Source organism: Plectropomus leopardus, chromosome 10, assembly GCF_008729295.1.
Source record: "Plectropomus leopardus isolate mb chromosome 10, YSFRI_Pleo_2.0, whole genome shotgun sequence".
Lineage (NCBI taxonomy): Eukaryota > Metazoa > Chordata > Actinopteri > Perciformes > Serranidae > Plectropomus > Plectropomus leopardus.
In genome coordinates this window covers 34,713,899-34,729,118 of record NC_056472.1, presented here as the reverse complement: position 1 = coordinate 34,729,118, position 15,220 = coordinate 34,713,899, and the positions used below count along the sequence as shown (strand labels likewise).

General features: G+C 47.0%; 1 protein-coding gene and 1 long non-coding RNA gene across 2 annotated transcripts in view; both read left to right on the top strand.

Annotated features, from left to right (window-relative positions):
- The window catches only part of LOC121948669 (trichohyalin-like), a 19,714-nt gene extending 4,686 nt beyond the window's left edge, over positions 1-15,028 (top strand). The window contains 26 exon segments of the mRNA XM_042494068.1: positions 230-616; positions 1,263-1,350; positions 1,352-1,393; positions 2,141-2,284; positions 2,379-2,527; positions 3,110-3,140; positions 3,342-3,406; positions 3,488-3,566; positions 4,089-4,166; positions 4,346-4,492; positions 4,700-4,809; positions 5,400-5,541; positions 5,626-5,818; positions 7,659-7,737; positions 8,053-8,317; positions 8,621-9,238; positions 9,350-10,762; positions 10,902-11,033; positions 11,785-12,276; positions 12,381-12,395; positions 12,426-12,458; positions 13,134-13,283; positions 13,362-13,514; positions 13,797-13,853; positions 14,052-14,114; positions 14,193-15,028. Of these exon segments, the coding sequence (XP_042350002.1) occupies positions 230-616; positions 1,263-1,350; positions 1,352-1,393; positions 2,141-2,284; positions 2,379-2,527; positions 3,110-3,140; positions 3,342-3,406; positions 3,488-3,566; positions 4,089-4,166; positions 4,346-4,492; positions 4,700-4,809; positions 5,400-5,541; positions 5,626-5,818; positions 7,659-7,737; positions 8,053-8,317; positions 8,621-9,238; positions 9,350-10,762; positions 10,902-11,033; positions 11,785-12,276; positions 12,381-12,395; positions 12,426-12,458; positions 13,134-13,283; positions 13,362-13,514; positions 13,797-13,853; positions 14,052-14,114; positions 14,193-14,420 (5,353 nt within the window). The 3' untranslated portion in view covers positions 14,421-15,028.
- LOC121949595 lies at positions 5,796-7,715 on the top strand. Its single transcript, XR_006106250.1, has 3 exons — positions 5,796-5,818; positions 6,562-6,689; positions 7,659-7,715. It is a non-coding gene; the product is annotated as an uncharacterized LOC121949595 (long non-coding RNA).
- Positions 15,029-15,220: the final 192 nt, after the last annotated feature.

Genomic DNA, 15,220 nt, shown 5'->3' with positions numbered 1-15,220 from the left:
AAAGATATAAAATATCAAATTAATGCAGAACATTATTTACACTTAAAAACAGAAATTTAAAAAATTTAAAAACTGCTGAAGTGCAGACAGAAGACACTGTGAGGCGGTCTGTTGACCAACCTGATTTACATTGACCAACTTTTTAGAAGTTGACCAACCAGTTGGAAGTTGATGAACCTGTTCAAAGTTGACACACCTGTTGAAAGTTGCCATGTGTCTGTGTCTGCAGGGACCTGTGGGAGCTGAGGGCGGAGTTTTCTCGTCTCTCCTCCTCTCTCCTCTCTGGCTGTGACTCCGTCTCCTCCTCCCTGAGGCTCAGTGCTCCTCCCATCACCTCCTCCTCCTCTCTGCCTCCCGCTCCTCCCCTCTCTGACCTTCCCCCACCTCCTTCCTCTCCTCCTCTGTCCTCCACCCTGATTCTCCCCCCTCTAGACTCCTCACCATCTCCTCCTCCTCTCATCTCCTCCTTCAACCTGGAAACTCTCTGCTCAGGAGAGCTGGAGCCCAAAGTGGAGGAGAAGGAGGAGAAAAGGAGGCGGGAGGAGGAGGAAAAGGAGCGAGACATTTCAGAGATGAAGCTTCTCCATGAGACTGAAGTTTCTCAGCTGACAGAGCGGTAAATACTCCTCCTCCTCCTCCTCCTCCTCCTCCTCCTCCTCCTCCTCCTCAGTCAGACAAAAGTTCATTTTTTTCACTCAGAACAATGAAAACTACATAAAATTTTAGATAGAATAAAATACGATCACACTGTCTGTCTCTCTGTCTGTCTCTCTGTCTGTCTGTCTGTCTCTCTGTCTGTGTGTCTGTCTCTCTGTCTGTGTGTCTGTCTGTCTGTCTGTCTGTCTCTGTCTGTGTGTCTGTCTCTCTGTCTGTGTGTCTGTCTCTCTGTCTGTCTGTCTGTCTCTCTGTCTGTGTGTCTGTCTCTCTGTCTGTCTCTGTCTGTCTCTGTCTGTCTGTCTGTCTGTCTCTCTGTCTGTGTGTCTGTCTCTGTCTGTGTGTCTGTCTCTGTCTGTGTGTCTGTCTCTGTCTGTGTGTCTGTCTGTCTGTCTCTGTCTGTGTGTCTGTCTCTGTCTGTGTGTCTGTCTCTCTGTCTGTGTGTGTCTGCCTCTCTGTCTGTGTGTCTGTCTCTCTCTGTGTGTCTGTCTCTGTCTGTGTATCTGTCTCTCTGTCTGTGTGTCTGTCTCTGTCTGTGTGTCTGTCTCTGTCTGTGTGTCTGTCTCTCTCTGTGTGTCTGTCTCTCTGTCTGTGTGTCTGTCTCTCAGGATCTCGGAGCTGTCTCGCTGTCTGCAGCAGGCTGAGGACAGTCAGAGGGAGGACAGAGACAGAGAGGAGGAGGAGACACAGAGACACAGAGAGGAGTCTTCAGTCTGTCAGTCAGGCTGTGGTCAAACTGGTGAGTCATGCTGTGTGGAGGAGTGGACGAGTCCACGGGGACGGTCAGCCGGGGACGTCTCTAGGATCTGAGGACACTGAGGGCTCAGCCCGGACGTCTGTCTGCAGGTTTAGAGGAGTTTTTTATTATTTTGGCCCAAAGGTTTGGAAGGTTCATTATTTTACTTGGAAACTGCCAAAAGGTTTTTAGGAAAAAGAAAGAAATCACCAAAAGTTGGAAGTCATGTTGTTTTAAAGACAAACACATTCCCAAAAACCTTTCAAGAAAAAATGACACCAATAATTAAAAGAAATCAGCTAAACTTTTAATTTAATGCCTGAAAGTTTTAAAGAGACACAAAGCCAACATCTTTAAAGAAAAAAATGCCAAACCTTTTTGAAGAAAATAAATTAGCCTGTTTAAGAAAAAAGTCAAAGTGTCTTTAAAAAAACACCCAAAACTTTTAACATTTTCTAAAACTAAAACACTAAAACTAACTAAAACGCATTCTTCTTTAAAAATGTCCATTATCTTCAAGAAAAACTAATTGACAAAAATATTTTGAGGAAAAAACACAAAAAAATTTCTAAGAAGAAAAATCACCCAAATTTTAACAAAAAGTAAAAATAGTGTAAACTTTTTACAGAAGTTTAGACACTACAGCTCAGTGTGTGTGTGTGTGTGTGTGTGTGTGTGTGTGTGTGTGTGTGTGTGTGTGTGTGTGTGTGTGTGTGTGTGTGTGTGTGTGTGTGTGTGTTGTGTCTCCAGTCCAGAGTCCTGAGCAGCACCTCCTCCAGCAGCAGCTCTGTGTGCGTCTCCTCAGACAGTGTCCTCAGTCTGGACCTGTCCTCCCTGCTGTCTGTCCTGTCTCATGCTGAGAGCGCCCTGCAGTGGAGACACCAGGAACTGCAGGTCAGTCTCACACACTCTGCTGCAGGTCAAAGGTCAGCGAGGGGTCAGTAACCTCTTACCTGTGTGTGTGTGTGTTTGTGTGTGTGTGTTTCAGGGGGCGGAGCTTTCTCTACGGCGGCTCGGCGAGGAGAAAACGGCCGTGGAGCTGCGACTGAAACAGCTGGAGGACGACAACCAGCTGCTGCAGACACACACACAACACACACAACTGGAGCTCACACACACTCTGGAGCTGCTCAACAGGTACACACACACACACACACACACACACACACACACACACACACACACACACACACTCTGGAGCTGCTCAACAGGTACACACACACACACACACACACACACACACACACACACACACACACACACACACTCTGGAGCTGCTCAACAGGTACACACACACACACACACACACACACACACACACAGGTACACACACACACACACACACACACACACACACACACACACACACACACACACACTCTGGAGCTGCTCATTTTTAAAATTTACTAGAAAATTACCTGGAATTTAGCTAAAAACTGAAAAGAAGCAATGTATAAAATAAAAAAGGAAAATAAATAAATAATATAGTTAATATTAAATAATTATGAATATAAAAAATATTTTTCTGGACATTTTTCCCTTTCTAAAAAATAACTTGTTTCTAATAATTTCTCTCTCTGTTTTTTTTACAAAGTAAATGTCCAGGTAATTTTCTTTTCCTAATTTCTTGCAGTTTTTGGGACATCTCCTGCAAGCTACTCAGTGCCTTTTTTCTGGCGTTTTTAACAGAAATCCAACTAATCTGTTTGGATTTCAAAGGTGTGAATGCACGAGAAAGATGTTGTTTGAGGTGTCAGATGTTTCATGTTCAAACTGATAAACTTTATTTACGCTCACTCTGAATTTAATGGCTGCAGCTCATTATAACGTTCTAATAAATATGTGTGTGTGTGTGTGTGTCACAGTGAGCAGGAGACGTTGTGTCTCTCACTGCGTCTGCATGTGGAGGAGGTGCAGAGGAGGGAGGAGGAGGTGAAGAGAGAGAGACAGGCTGAGGAGGGACAGAGACAGACAGGAGGACATTAACAGACAGCTGGAGACTCAAACACTTGGACGGTGCTCTGATTTGTGTGCAGAAATGATAAATCAGATGTTTGTGTGTCGGTGGGTCAGAAGCTGACGGTGTTTTTGTTTCAGAGTGGAGGCTGAGCTGCTGGAGAACGTCCAGCTGACGGAGAGAGAGACTCTGCACCGCGTGGAGATCCACGCTCTTAAGGTCGGACACTTCATCACTCAGAGGCCGAGCCATTTAAGAAAAGAACCACAAAAACCTTTCAAGAAAACAAAACTATAAATTTGTCAGAGAAAGAAAGAAAAAAAACATTAACGATTTTTACAGTTAAAAAAAACAGTCAAAATGTCTTCTTGGAAAAAAACTGTGCAAACACGTTTTTTTCCAGAAAAAGTCCAGAACTTTAAAAGACAGAAGAAAAAAAAAAGAAAAAAATCGCTAAAGAAAAGAAAAACACGAAAAAAAAATACAGGGAAAAAAACACCTAGATGTCTGCTTACAAAAGAATTACCCAAATTTTTGAAGAAAAAAATTCTCCAAAATTTTTCAGAGAAAAAGCCAAAAAAAATCTAGAGGAAGAAAAAGCCAAATTGTTTGCAAATCGTTTTTCAAAGAAAATACAAAAAAAAGAATAAAATGCTAACATTTTTACCGAAAAAAGAAATACCTAAATGTCTTTACAAGTGACCTGAGACTGGTGCTCTTTTTCCCTCTGTCCTCCTGCAGGGGGCGCTGGAGAGACAGCAGCTGGACACACAGAGAGCAGAAGAAGAAGCTGCTGACGCCAGAGACGCCCTGCAGAAAGTACAGCCGATAACAACAAACAACAACAACAACAACAATAATAATAATAATGTCCTCTTATGCCCTGTGTCCTCCCTCTGTTTCTCCCTCTCTGTCTCCTCCTCTGTGTCCTCCCTCTGTTTCTCCCTCTCTGTCTCCTCCTCTGTGTCCTCCCTCTCTGTCTTCGCCTCCTCCTCCAGTGCAGGGAGAGTGTGTTGTGTCTCTCGTCCTCTGAGTGTGTGTTGAGACGGGAGGTGGAGGAGGGACGTGACGCTCTGGACAAGATGGCCGCCCTGAATTCGTCTCTTGCATCAGATAAGAGACACTTGAACAAACAGCTGCTGCAGGTACGCCTCACCTGTCCCCCCTCACCTGTCCCCCCTCACCTGTCTTACCTGTCTCATCTGTCCCCTCTCACCTGTCTCACCTGTCTATCTATCTGAGATGCTGGCCCAGGTCAAAGGCATCACATTAGTGTGTGTGTGTGTGTGTGTGTGTGTGTGTGTGTGTGTGTGTGTGTGTGTGTGCGCGCGTGCGCATGCACGCGCGCGCAGCTGGAGTGTGAGCTGTCTGACAGCCAATCACAGCTGCAGGCTCAGAGGTCAGAGGTCAGTGCTCTGCAGAGGGAGGTCAAAGCCCTGAACCAGGACTGCAGCCAGCTCAGGTCAGCCTGCTTTACGCCACGTCATCAACAGTCAGGTTTCAATGTCAACATTGAAACCTGAATGTTAACATTGACCCATTGCATATAAACATTGAATCATTGAATACAAACATTGAACATTGAATCATAATATTGAATCATTGAATATTATTTGAATCATTGAATACATTGAACATTGAATACAAACATGAATATTAATATTGAATCATTGAATATAAAACATTGAATCATTGAACACAAACATTGAATCATTGAATATTAATATTGAATCATTGAATATTGAAACAAACATTGAATCATTGAATATAAAATCATTGAATAAAACATTGAATATTGAATAATAAACATTGAATCATTGAATATTAAACATTGAATCATTGAATATAATCATTGAATATAAACATTGAATCATTGAATATTAATATTGAATCATTGAATAAAAACACTGAATCATTGAATAAAAACACTGAATCATTGAATATAAACACTGAATCGTTGGATATTAACATTGAATCGTTGAATATATAAACATTGAATCACTGATAATAAACAACATTGAATTCTAGTGACGGTGTATTTTGTGTTTTCAGAGCTCAGAGGGAGGAGGACGCCTCTGTAGTCTGTCAGCTGAGAGACAGAGAGACAGACCTTGAAAAAGACATGGAGGAGAAGGAGAGACAGCTGGTCTGTCTGATGGAGGAGCAAGGGAGGGATGGAGGCCAGCTGGAGGAGGTAAAGAGGAGGAGGTGACAGTCATGTGACCTGGTCTCACCTGTGTCATGTGGCGTGTATGATGTGTGTGCGTGTGTTCCTCAGCTGTCCTCCCAGCATGTCTTGGTGTGCGTGGAGCTGAAGGAGGTGCAGGAGCAGCTGCGGCAGGTGGGGGAGGAGGTGCGGAGGAGAGACCGGCTGCAGGAGGAGCAGCAGAGGGAGAGCAGGAGGCTGCAGGAGGAGCAGGACAGATTGCAGAGACAGAAGGAGCAGCTGGAGGAGGAGTGCAGGAGCTCAGGTAACACACACACAAATACACAGGTGGTGTACTAATACTGCACCTGCACTGATGCTCATCTGTTGTATTTGTACAAATACACAGGTGGTGTACTTTTACTGCAGATGTTCTTCTGTTTTAATATCTTCAAAAAGGATCAGCCAGGCAAATGTTTGACTGACATGATAAAAGTGAGTCCAGGACAGGAGGACACTGTGTGAGTCCCCACAGTGTCTCCTGAGGACAGGAGGACACTGTGTGATGTCTGACTTCACGTTCACACTGCGGCATAAATCTGGTGTTTGTTAAATCTCAGCATCTGCACAAAACCTGATAAAAGTCAACGTGGAGATGACTTGTGTTTCCACTGAGGGATGTCATGTGACTTCTCTGGTGATAACATCCCAGTAACCATGGCGATGGATGTTCAAAACATTAGCAGATTTATTTCCTTGCAGCATCTTGTGACCTAGAAAAGATATAAAAGTTTTTTTTTCGAAATTGACATGTTTCCATTACTTATTTTAAAATTTGCAATATACATTTGCACAGTTTGAGGGTTCATGTAAACCCGCCTGGTGTCTCTGTGTCGCTGTCTCTTCAGGTGTGTCTCTGTGTCTCTGTCTCTTCAGGTGTGTCTCTGTGTCTCTGTCTCTACAGGTGTGTCTCTGTGTCTCTGTTTCTTCAGGTGTGTCTCCATGTCTCTGTCTCTTCAGTTGTGTCTCTGTCTCTTCAGGTGTGTCTCTGTGTCTCTGTCTCCTCAGGTGTGTCTCAGTGTCTCAGCAGCAGCAGCTCAGTCAGCAGCAGCAGCAGCTCTCTCAGTCGGAGGTGGAACGATGTCAGCTGATGACGCACATTCACACTCTGCAGCAGTCCAAACAGACGCTCCAGGGTCAGTGAGTCCCACCGTCACACACCCGCCATCACCATAGAAACAACAGACCGTAACACTACAAAGAAATGTGACGTCTCCGCTTCCTCCCACTGTGCAAAAATAAAGCCAAAATATCTCGTATATGGTGCTGCCATGTGTCTCTGTGAATAACCAATCAGGCGGCAGCATCATGTGTCTGCAGAGTGAGATTTTAGACAGCATGCTGGCACCACAGAAACCAAAGAGGTTTAACACAACAGTGTGGGCCTCTAGTGTGACATGTCACTTACGCGTCAGCAGCTGTTTGTAAACAATAACAATGACATCACATGCCAATGATGATCATTGATCGTCCCTGTCTCCGGCGGCTGATCTCGTCCTCTGAGGGTCAGAAGCTCCTGAACCTCACTGCTTTCACTGTTTGTGGGGAGGAAAAAATACCTTTTTTTTCCTCCCCACAAATAGTTTTTTTGTTTTTTTACTTGAAAAACTTCTGGCTTTAATTTGTTCTTGAATTTTTGGGGTGTTTTTTGTTTTTTGTTTTTTTTAGAAAAAGAAAATATAAAAAATATTTGTTGTGTATTTTTTTAAAATTTATAAGCAGTTAATAATGAGACACGCCTTCCTTCTTTCTAAATTTTTGTAGCTGTTTTTTTTTTTTTGTTTCGGTGATGTTTTCCAAACCGGTGAGATTGCAGGTTTGGAAGGCATGTTTTCTTCGAAAATCACCAAAAATGACCCGATTTATCAGCCAATAACTGTAAAAACAGAAATCATCATTCGATTTTCAGCAGTCTGTGCTTAGAATGCCTTTATTCCTCATATGGAAGGTACGACATAAATAAAGTTTATATTTTTATCATCATTATTGTTATTGTTGTCTTTATTGTTGTTGTAATTATCATTGTTTTATTATTATTATTGTTGTTTTTACTGTTAATGGTATTTGTGATATTAACATCAGTTTCTTGTGCTTTTATTGTGAAGGGGAGATCGAGTGTCTGAGAGGAGAGCTGGAGAGAACGACAACCAGGAGAGAGGAGGACAGCAGGAGGAGAGAGGATGAGTGGGAGTTGCTGAAGGAGGAGAGGGAGGCGCTGAAGGAGGAGAAGGAGGCACTGAAGGAGGAGGTGGAGAGGCTGACGGAGGAGGTGGAGGAGCTGAGGAGGAGGAGAAGGGAAGAAGGGGAGGAGAGAGAGGCCTGGCAGAGAGAGAGGGAGGCACTGAGCGAGGAGCTGGGGACGAGGGACGGAGAGGTGGAGGCCCTGAGGAGGCGCGTAGAGGGACTGATGGAGGAGGAGGGGGAGAGACAGAAGGAGGTAGAGAGGCTGAGAGAGGAGGTGACAGAGAGGGAGGTGCAAGTCAGCCTCATGATGGAGAGAATACAGCAGGCGGAGGTCGAGAAGGAGAGACTGGAGGAGGAGGCAAAGAGAGGGGAGATCAGCGCAAAAGAGGAGGAGGTGAGGAGGGAGGAGGAGATCGAGGCACTCTGTGACCGGATGGAGAGACTGGAGGGAGAGAAGGAGGAGAGGGAGGAGGAGGTGGAAAGACTGAGGAGTGAAGGAGAGGAAGCGGAGAGAAAGAGGAGGAGGGCAGAGGAGGAGATCAACAGACTGAGGAGAGAAACCTCCAAACTACAAGAGGAGGTGACAGAAAAGGAGAGACAGCGAGATGAAGAGGAGCAGAGAAGGAGGAGGAAGGAAGAGGAGAAGGAGGAGAAATTGAGGAGGAGGGCGGAGGAGAAGATTAATAGACTGAGGAGAGAAACTTCCGAGGAGGCAAGAGAGAAGGAGAGACAGCGAGACGAAGAGGAGGAGAAGAGGAGGAGAGCAGAGGAGGAGGTGGAGCAACTGAGAGGTGAAGTGAGGAGAGCAGAGGAGGAGGTGGAGAGGCTGATGGAGGAGGTGGGGCAGGTGGAGCTGCTGAGGGTGAGGCTGAATGTGGCAAAGGAGGAGTGCGAGGAGATGAAGGAGGAGGTGGAGCGGAGGGAGCGCAGCCTGGAGCGACAGATGGACGCCGTGAGGGAGAGGGAGGAGGAGGTGGAGGAGCTGAAGGAGCAGCTGAAGCTGGCAGAGGAGCAGAGGGAGAAAGGAGAAAGGGACCGTCTGGAAGCGAACGATAAACTGAAGCAGAAGGAGGCGAGGGAGGAGCAGCTGGAGGCACTGCTGAAAGAAACCTGGGCACTCCTGGAGAAAGAGAGGAGGGAGGGAGGAGAAAAAGACAGCAGGGTCTCCTCCCAGGCCAGGGAGCTGCAGGAGGTGCGAGCAGAGAGAGAAGGAGCAAGGAAGAGGGCCAGAGAGAGGGAGGAGGCCCAGAACAGGCTGGAGGAGGAGGTGAAGGAGTGGAGGGAGAAGGCAGAGGGGAGTATGAGGGAGGTGGTGAAGCTCAGCCACATGCTGAAGCAGCGAGAGGAGGAGGTGCAGCGGCTGAGAACCACGCTGGAGGAGATGGAGGAGGAGGATGAGAGAGAGAGGGAGGTGCTGAGGAGGATGGAGGTAGAGAGGAAAAGGAGGCTGGACAGCAAGCTGACAGAGGTGGAGGGGGAGAAGAGGAGGCTGGAGGAGAAAGTGAGAGAGGTGGAGGAGGAGCTAGAGGAAGAGAGGGAGGCGCTGAGGAGAGCCAGGGAGGAGAGGAGGAGGCTGGAGGACAGATGGGAGGAGACAAAGAAGGAGGTGCAGGAGCAAAGAGAGGAGCTGAAGAGGAAAGAGGAGGAGAAGAGGAGGCTAGAAAACAAACTGAAGGAGTCAGAGGAGGGGAGGAAGGGAGAGGAGGAGGTGCTGCAGAGGGTGAGGGAAGAGAAAAGGAGGCTGGAGGATGAGCTGAGGGAGGTAAACGAGGAGCAGGTGAGACTGGTGGAGGCTGAGAGAGGTCAGCACCTCCTGGTGGAGGAGAGAGGGAGGTCCAGAGTGAGAGAGTTGGAGGAGGAGAAGGCTGGACTGTCGCTGGAGCTGAGGAGGAGGGAGAGGGAGGTGACAGCTCTCAGAGAGGAGGTGCAGAGAGAGCGGGATAAGACACAAGAGGAGCTGGTGAGGAGAAGGGAGGAGGTGTCAGTGCTCAGAGAGGAGGTCATGAGGGAACAAAGGGAAAAGGAGGAGATACAGGAGAAACAGAGGAGGACAGAGAAGGAGGTGGCAGCTGTCAGAGAGGAGGTGAAAAGGGAACAAAGGGAGAAGCAAATGGCCCAGGAGGAGATAACAGCCCTCAAGGAGCAGGTGCAGAAGGAGCAGAGGAGGACGGAGGAGGTACGGCAGGAGCTGAGGAGGGCTGAGAGGGAGGTGACGGCTCTCAGAGAGGAGATGAAAAGGGAACAAAGGGAAAGGAAAGAGGCTCAAGAGGAGTGGAGGCAGAGAGAGGAGTTACAGGAGGAGCAAAGGAGGACCGAGAGTGAGGGGGAGGTGTCTGCAGTTAGAGAGGAGGTGCAAAAACAACACAGAGAGAAGATGGAGATGCAGGAGGAGCTGATGAAGAGGAGAGAAGAGGTAACGTTTCTCAGAGAGGAGGTGCAGAAGGAGTGGAAGCAGAAGGAGGAAATACAAGAGGAGCTAAAGAGGACCAAGCATGAGTTAAATGTCACCACAGAGGAGGTGCAGAAGGAGTGGAGGGAGAAGGAGCAGGTACAAATGAAGTTATTCAGAGCAGAAAAGGACATGACAGCTGTCAGAGAGGAGGTGCAAAAGGAGCTGAGAAGGAGGGAGGAGGTTCAGGAGGAGCTGAGGAGGACCAAGAATGAGTTGAGAGGCATCACAGAGGAGGTGCAGATAGAGAAGGAGCAGGTACAAGAGATTTTAAGGAGGACGGAGAAGGAGGTGACAGCTGTCAGAGGGGAGGTGCAGAAGGAGCAGAGGAGGAGAGAGGAGGCCCAGGAGGAGCTGAGGAGGACCAAGAATGAGTTGAGGGCCATCACAGAGGAGGTGCAGATGGAGAAGGAGCAGGTACAAGAGAAGTTAATAAGGACGGAGAAGGAGGTGACAGCTGTCAGAGAGGAGGTGCAGCGGGAGCAGAGGAGGAGGGAGGAGGCCCAGGAGGAGCTGAGAGGAGTGCAGGAGAGCATGGAGGAGATGGTGGGGAACCTGAGCTCCCTGCAGACACAGGTACACCAACACTGCAGTACACACAAGTACACAAAAGTACTACAGTATATATATGTATTGTATAGACACAGCACACTCACACTATACACAAATATACATCTCTTATCATCAGAAACTCAGAAAACTGTTTATGGTCCAGGTGTGTGATCTGAGGAGGAGCAGGGAGCAGGTGAAGCAGGAGGTGAAGGAGAAGGAGGAGGAGAAGCAGCAGATGAAGGAGGGACTCAGGGTCGCTCTGGAGGAGATGACCAAGCTGAAGCTCCTCCTGCAGGTACAGTTACTCCTCCTGTGGGTACATTTACTCCTCCTGCAGGTACAGTTACTCCTCCTGCAGGTACAGTTACTCCTCCTGCAGGTTCATTTACTCCTCCTGCAGGTACAGTTTCTCCTCTTGTGGGTACATTTACTCCTCCTGCAGGTACATTTACTCCTCCTGCAGGTAGAGTTACTCCTCCTGCAGGTACATTTACTCCTCCTGCAGGTACAGTTACTCCTCCTGCAGGTACAGTTTCTCCTCCTGCAGGTACATTTACTCCTCTTGCAGGTAACCCTACTCCTAGGCAGAGGTATCAGTACTGCATTAGATACTACAAATACATAGGTTCACTTTGGATACTACAGTCAGAGGTAACAGTACTGCAGTAAGTACTACATACTGCAGGTTCACTTTAGACAGTACTGTCAGAGGTATCAGTACTGCAGTAAGTACTACATACTGCAGGTTCACTTTAGATAGTACAGTCAGAGGTATTAGTACTGCAGTAAGTACTACATACTGCAGGCTCAATTTAACCATCAGAACCAGTGAGACCAGTATCAGAGGCTCCAGCAGAGGGCGCTCCAAGTACACTGGATGTCACCACCAGTGAAGAAGGAAGTACTCAAACAAGTCACATCCACTAGAAATACTCAAGTAAATACAAAGCTCTGTTGAAGTACTTGAGAGTAAGTAAAGTACTCAGTTACTGTCCTTAGTCTTCATGCTAAGCTAAGCTAACCACTGCTTCAATGCTCCTCCTCAGGAGAGCCACGCAGAGGGGGAGCGTCTGAGGAGCACCCTGCAGGAGAAGAAGGAGGAGGCGCAGCGCTTCAGAGAGGAGAACCAGGAGGTGCAGAGAGGAGAGGTGGAAGAGCTGAGAGCCAGAGCCAAGGCCCTGGAGAGGAGGAAGGAGGTGACAGAGGAGCTGCAGGAGGCCCGACAGGCGAAGGAGGAGGCCAAGGAGCAGAGGAGGGAGGCAGAGGAGAGGTGGAGGAGCAGAGTGGAGGAGATGAAGGAGGAGCAGGAGGTGAAGCTGAATGCCCTGTCCAGAGAAATCCAGATGCTCAGGGAGAGAGAAGAGGAGACGCAGAGTGAGTGGAGGTCCAGGGTGGAGGAGGCGAGGAGGGAGACTCAGGAGAGCAGGGAGGAGCTGAGCCAGGTCAGAGCCAGGATGGAGGAGATAGAGAAGATGCCTGGACAGAGGAGGAGACAGCAAGGGGTGGATGACAAGGAGGGAGGAGGAGCAGGAGGAGAGGTGAGCAGGAGGTGTTATTTTATTTTTCTAAAAAGTTTTATTCTGTAAAAACACGTTAGCATTACTTTCATCAAATTAAAATGTTTTTATTTCCTGAGGAGCAGCAGGAGGAGGAGCAGATCTCCTCTGTGCTGCAGGAGAAGGAGGAGATCAGGAGGCTGCTGAGGCAGAGAGAAGAGGAGGTAAACATCTGTATTGATTATAATAATAATAATAATCTTTATTTGTGTAACACCTCTCATAGATGAGACGTGAGAGTGCTAAAAGTGTAACATAGATAAATCTAAATAAATACATCGAATCAAATGAAATTATTATAGAGCGCATGGATACTATAACTATAACTAAATAAGTTGCAGATAGGCCAGAGGAGGAAAACAAATAAAAGAAATATAAATATAAAAGAAATAATAAACCACAAAAGTCAAAAGAAGAGAAGAGGAGATAAACATCTCTAATACGTTTAACAAGTATCTTCATTACAGTGACAAAATTCTGACAATATTTTAGGAAAAAAAACTTTAAATATTTTTACTTTGTGTATTCTATTTCATCATGTGTAGGTTACTATTATTTTTTTTGTTTGTTTGCTTTTTTTATATAAGTTTAACTTTAAACTAATTTATTTATAAAGCACCTTTGATTCACAACACACACCCCAAAGAGCTTCACTTTACAAAACTGAAAACAAGACAAACACCAAATAAAACTTTGGCACGCTAAAAATATATAAAAGAGAAATAACACAATAAAATAGAATCAAACCGAAGAACCTGCCTTTGTCTCTGTGTGAATGTTTTGATCCAGTATTATTGGTCAACACTGTTTGTTTATTTGCTTATTTGTTTGTTGTGAAGGTGTACACTCTGACTCAGAGGACAGAGGAGCTGGAGAAGGACAGGGATCGCGTCCGATTGGCTCTGGAGCAAACGGAGGCCGCTCTGATTGGCTACAGGGAGAGATCCCACCAACAGGAGCAGAGCCCGGGGGCGGGGCCTAACACAGAGGTCAGTGTAGTGTCTCAGCGAGAACAGGCTGTCTGTCTCTCACACCTGGCAACCTGACTGTCTATCTGTGTGTCTCAGCAGGCTGTCGGGGACAGACTGGTGGTCCTGCAGCGTCTGGTGGCTGAACTGGAGCTGGACCAGAAACAACTGAACAGGAAGAACACTCACCTGGAAAACCAGAGGGACAAGCTGAAGAGAGACAGAGACAATCTAAGGGACACACTGAGACAGGTAGAGAAACACTGAGACAGGTAGAGACACAGTGAGACAGAGAGACACACACAGAAACAGGGAGAGACACACTGAGACAGGGAGAGACACACAATGGCACTCAAATGAATGAACAACAAAAAACTGGCTCTGTGGGGCTGGCTCTGTGGGGCTGACTGTGGGGCTGTGGTTCTGTAGGGGCTGGCTCTGTGGCTGTGGTTCTGTAGGGGCTGGCTCTGTGGCTGTGGTTCTGTAGGGGCTGGCTCTGTGGTTTATGTGACTCAGTGTGTTTGTGTGTTTCAGGTGGAGGCGGAACGGTCGAGGTTCAGACAGCAGCTGACTGACAGCAGCAGATCTCAGGTGAGACACACACACACACACACACACACACACACACACACACACAAGTATATCAGTCAGTTTGTTTACATGATGTTATAAAAAGTGGAATAATTGTGTCCTCAGTCTGAGTCAAACTGGACTTTTAAAATCCTGTAAACGTGTTCGTCTGACTGACTCACCTGAATGATGCGTTTTGTGGTCGTTGTATTTGTGCAGTTGTCTGCAGACACCACAGAAGAAGAGAGGCTGCGGTGCAGAGTGAGGGAGCTGGAGGAGCAGGTAACACAGAAGAAGATTCTCAGGTGTGTCGGTGTGTCGGGCGGATGCTGATGATGTCCCCGTGTGTCCTCCCCTTAGGTGAGTCAGCTCCGTCTCTCATTGGCTGTGGACCAGCGGCAGAGGGCGGAGTTCATCCAGCAGTCCTCCAGGAACAGCCAATGGCTGCTCTCTCTCAGGCACGACCTCACCGACTCGCTGGACGCCGTCACGCGCCGTCCAATCCCGTCCGTCCTGGAGTCTGAGACGCAGCGATTGGACCGCAGCCTGAGGGAGGAGGAGCTCAGGCTGTCCCTCAGCCAATCGTAACACCTGAAAGTAAAAAAAAAAACTCTTAACTGAGGCTTCGGACCAAACAGACAGTTTGCTGTCGCTATGGAAACGGTTAAATATTTTACAGCTTTTTTAGAAGGACATTAAACATCACACGAAACACGACGCAGGCGGCGTTCAGGAAACAGAGAGCAAGCGCTGCGATCTGAGACCATATTTCATGGTTTTCATGGCATCGAAACTTCTCTTCTCTAAAAGTTCTCGCAGAGTTTATTATTATTAATAATTGATAAGTTCAGATTTTACAGGAAGACGAGTTTGTTAACGCTCAGACGGGTTCATACGAACACACGAGCTCGTTATAACGAAACAAGAACTGAAGCTGCTGTTTGATCCGTTTTTAAAGCTTTAAAGTTAAAAGTCCGTCCGAAGGAGAAACTCCACCGAATGTTACTGACTTATTTATTCTTTTCTATTTATGTTTATATTTTGTATTTATATTTTCTTGTGTTTACATTCTGACCCCTGAGCCGTGACACACTACATTTCCCACGATCCTCCAGTCTGAGCCGTGAGTCGGGCTCATGTGAAGGTCAAAGGTCGCCTGTGTTTTATGTAAAGTTGAATAAAAACCAAAGTTTTGATGGCGTGGAGCTGATTGATCTAACTGCGGCTCAGAGGCTGAGCGGGTCGTCCTCTTATGGAGGGTCGGCGGTTCGATGGCCGGCTCTTCCGACCACGTGTTGAAGATTCCTCGGTAACCTCGAAGGCCGACTGAACTCCTGATGGTTGTGCCATCAGTGTGTGTGTGTGTGTGTGTGTGTGTGTGTGTGTGT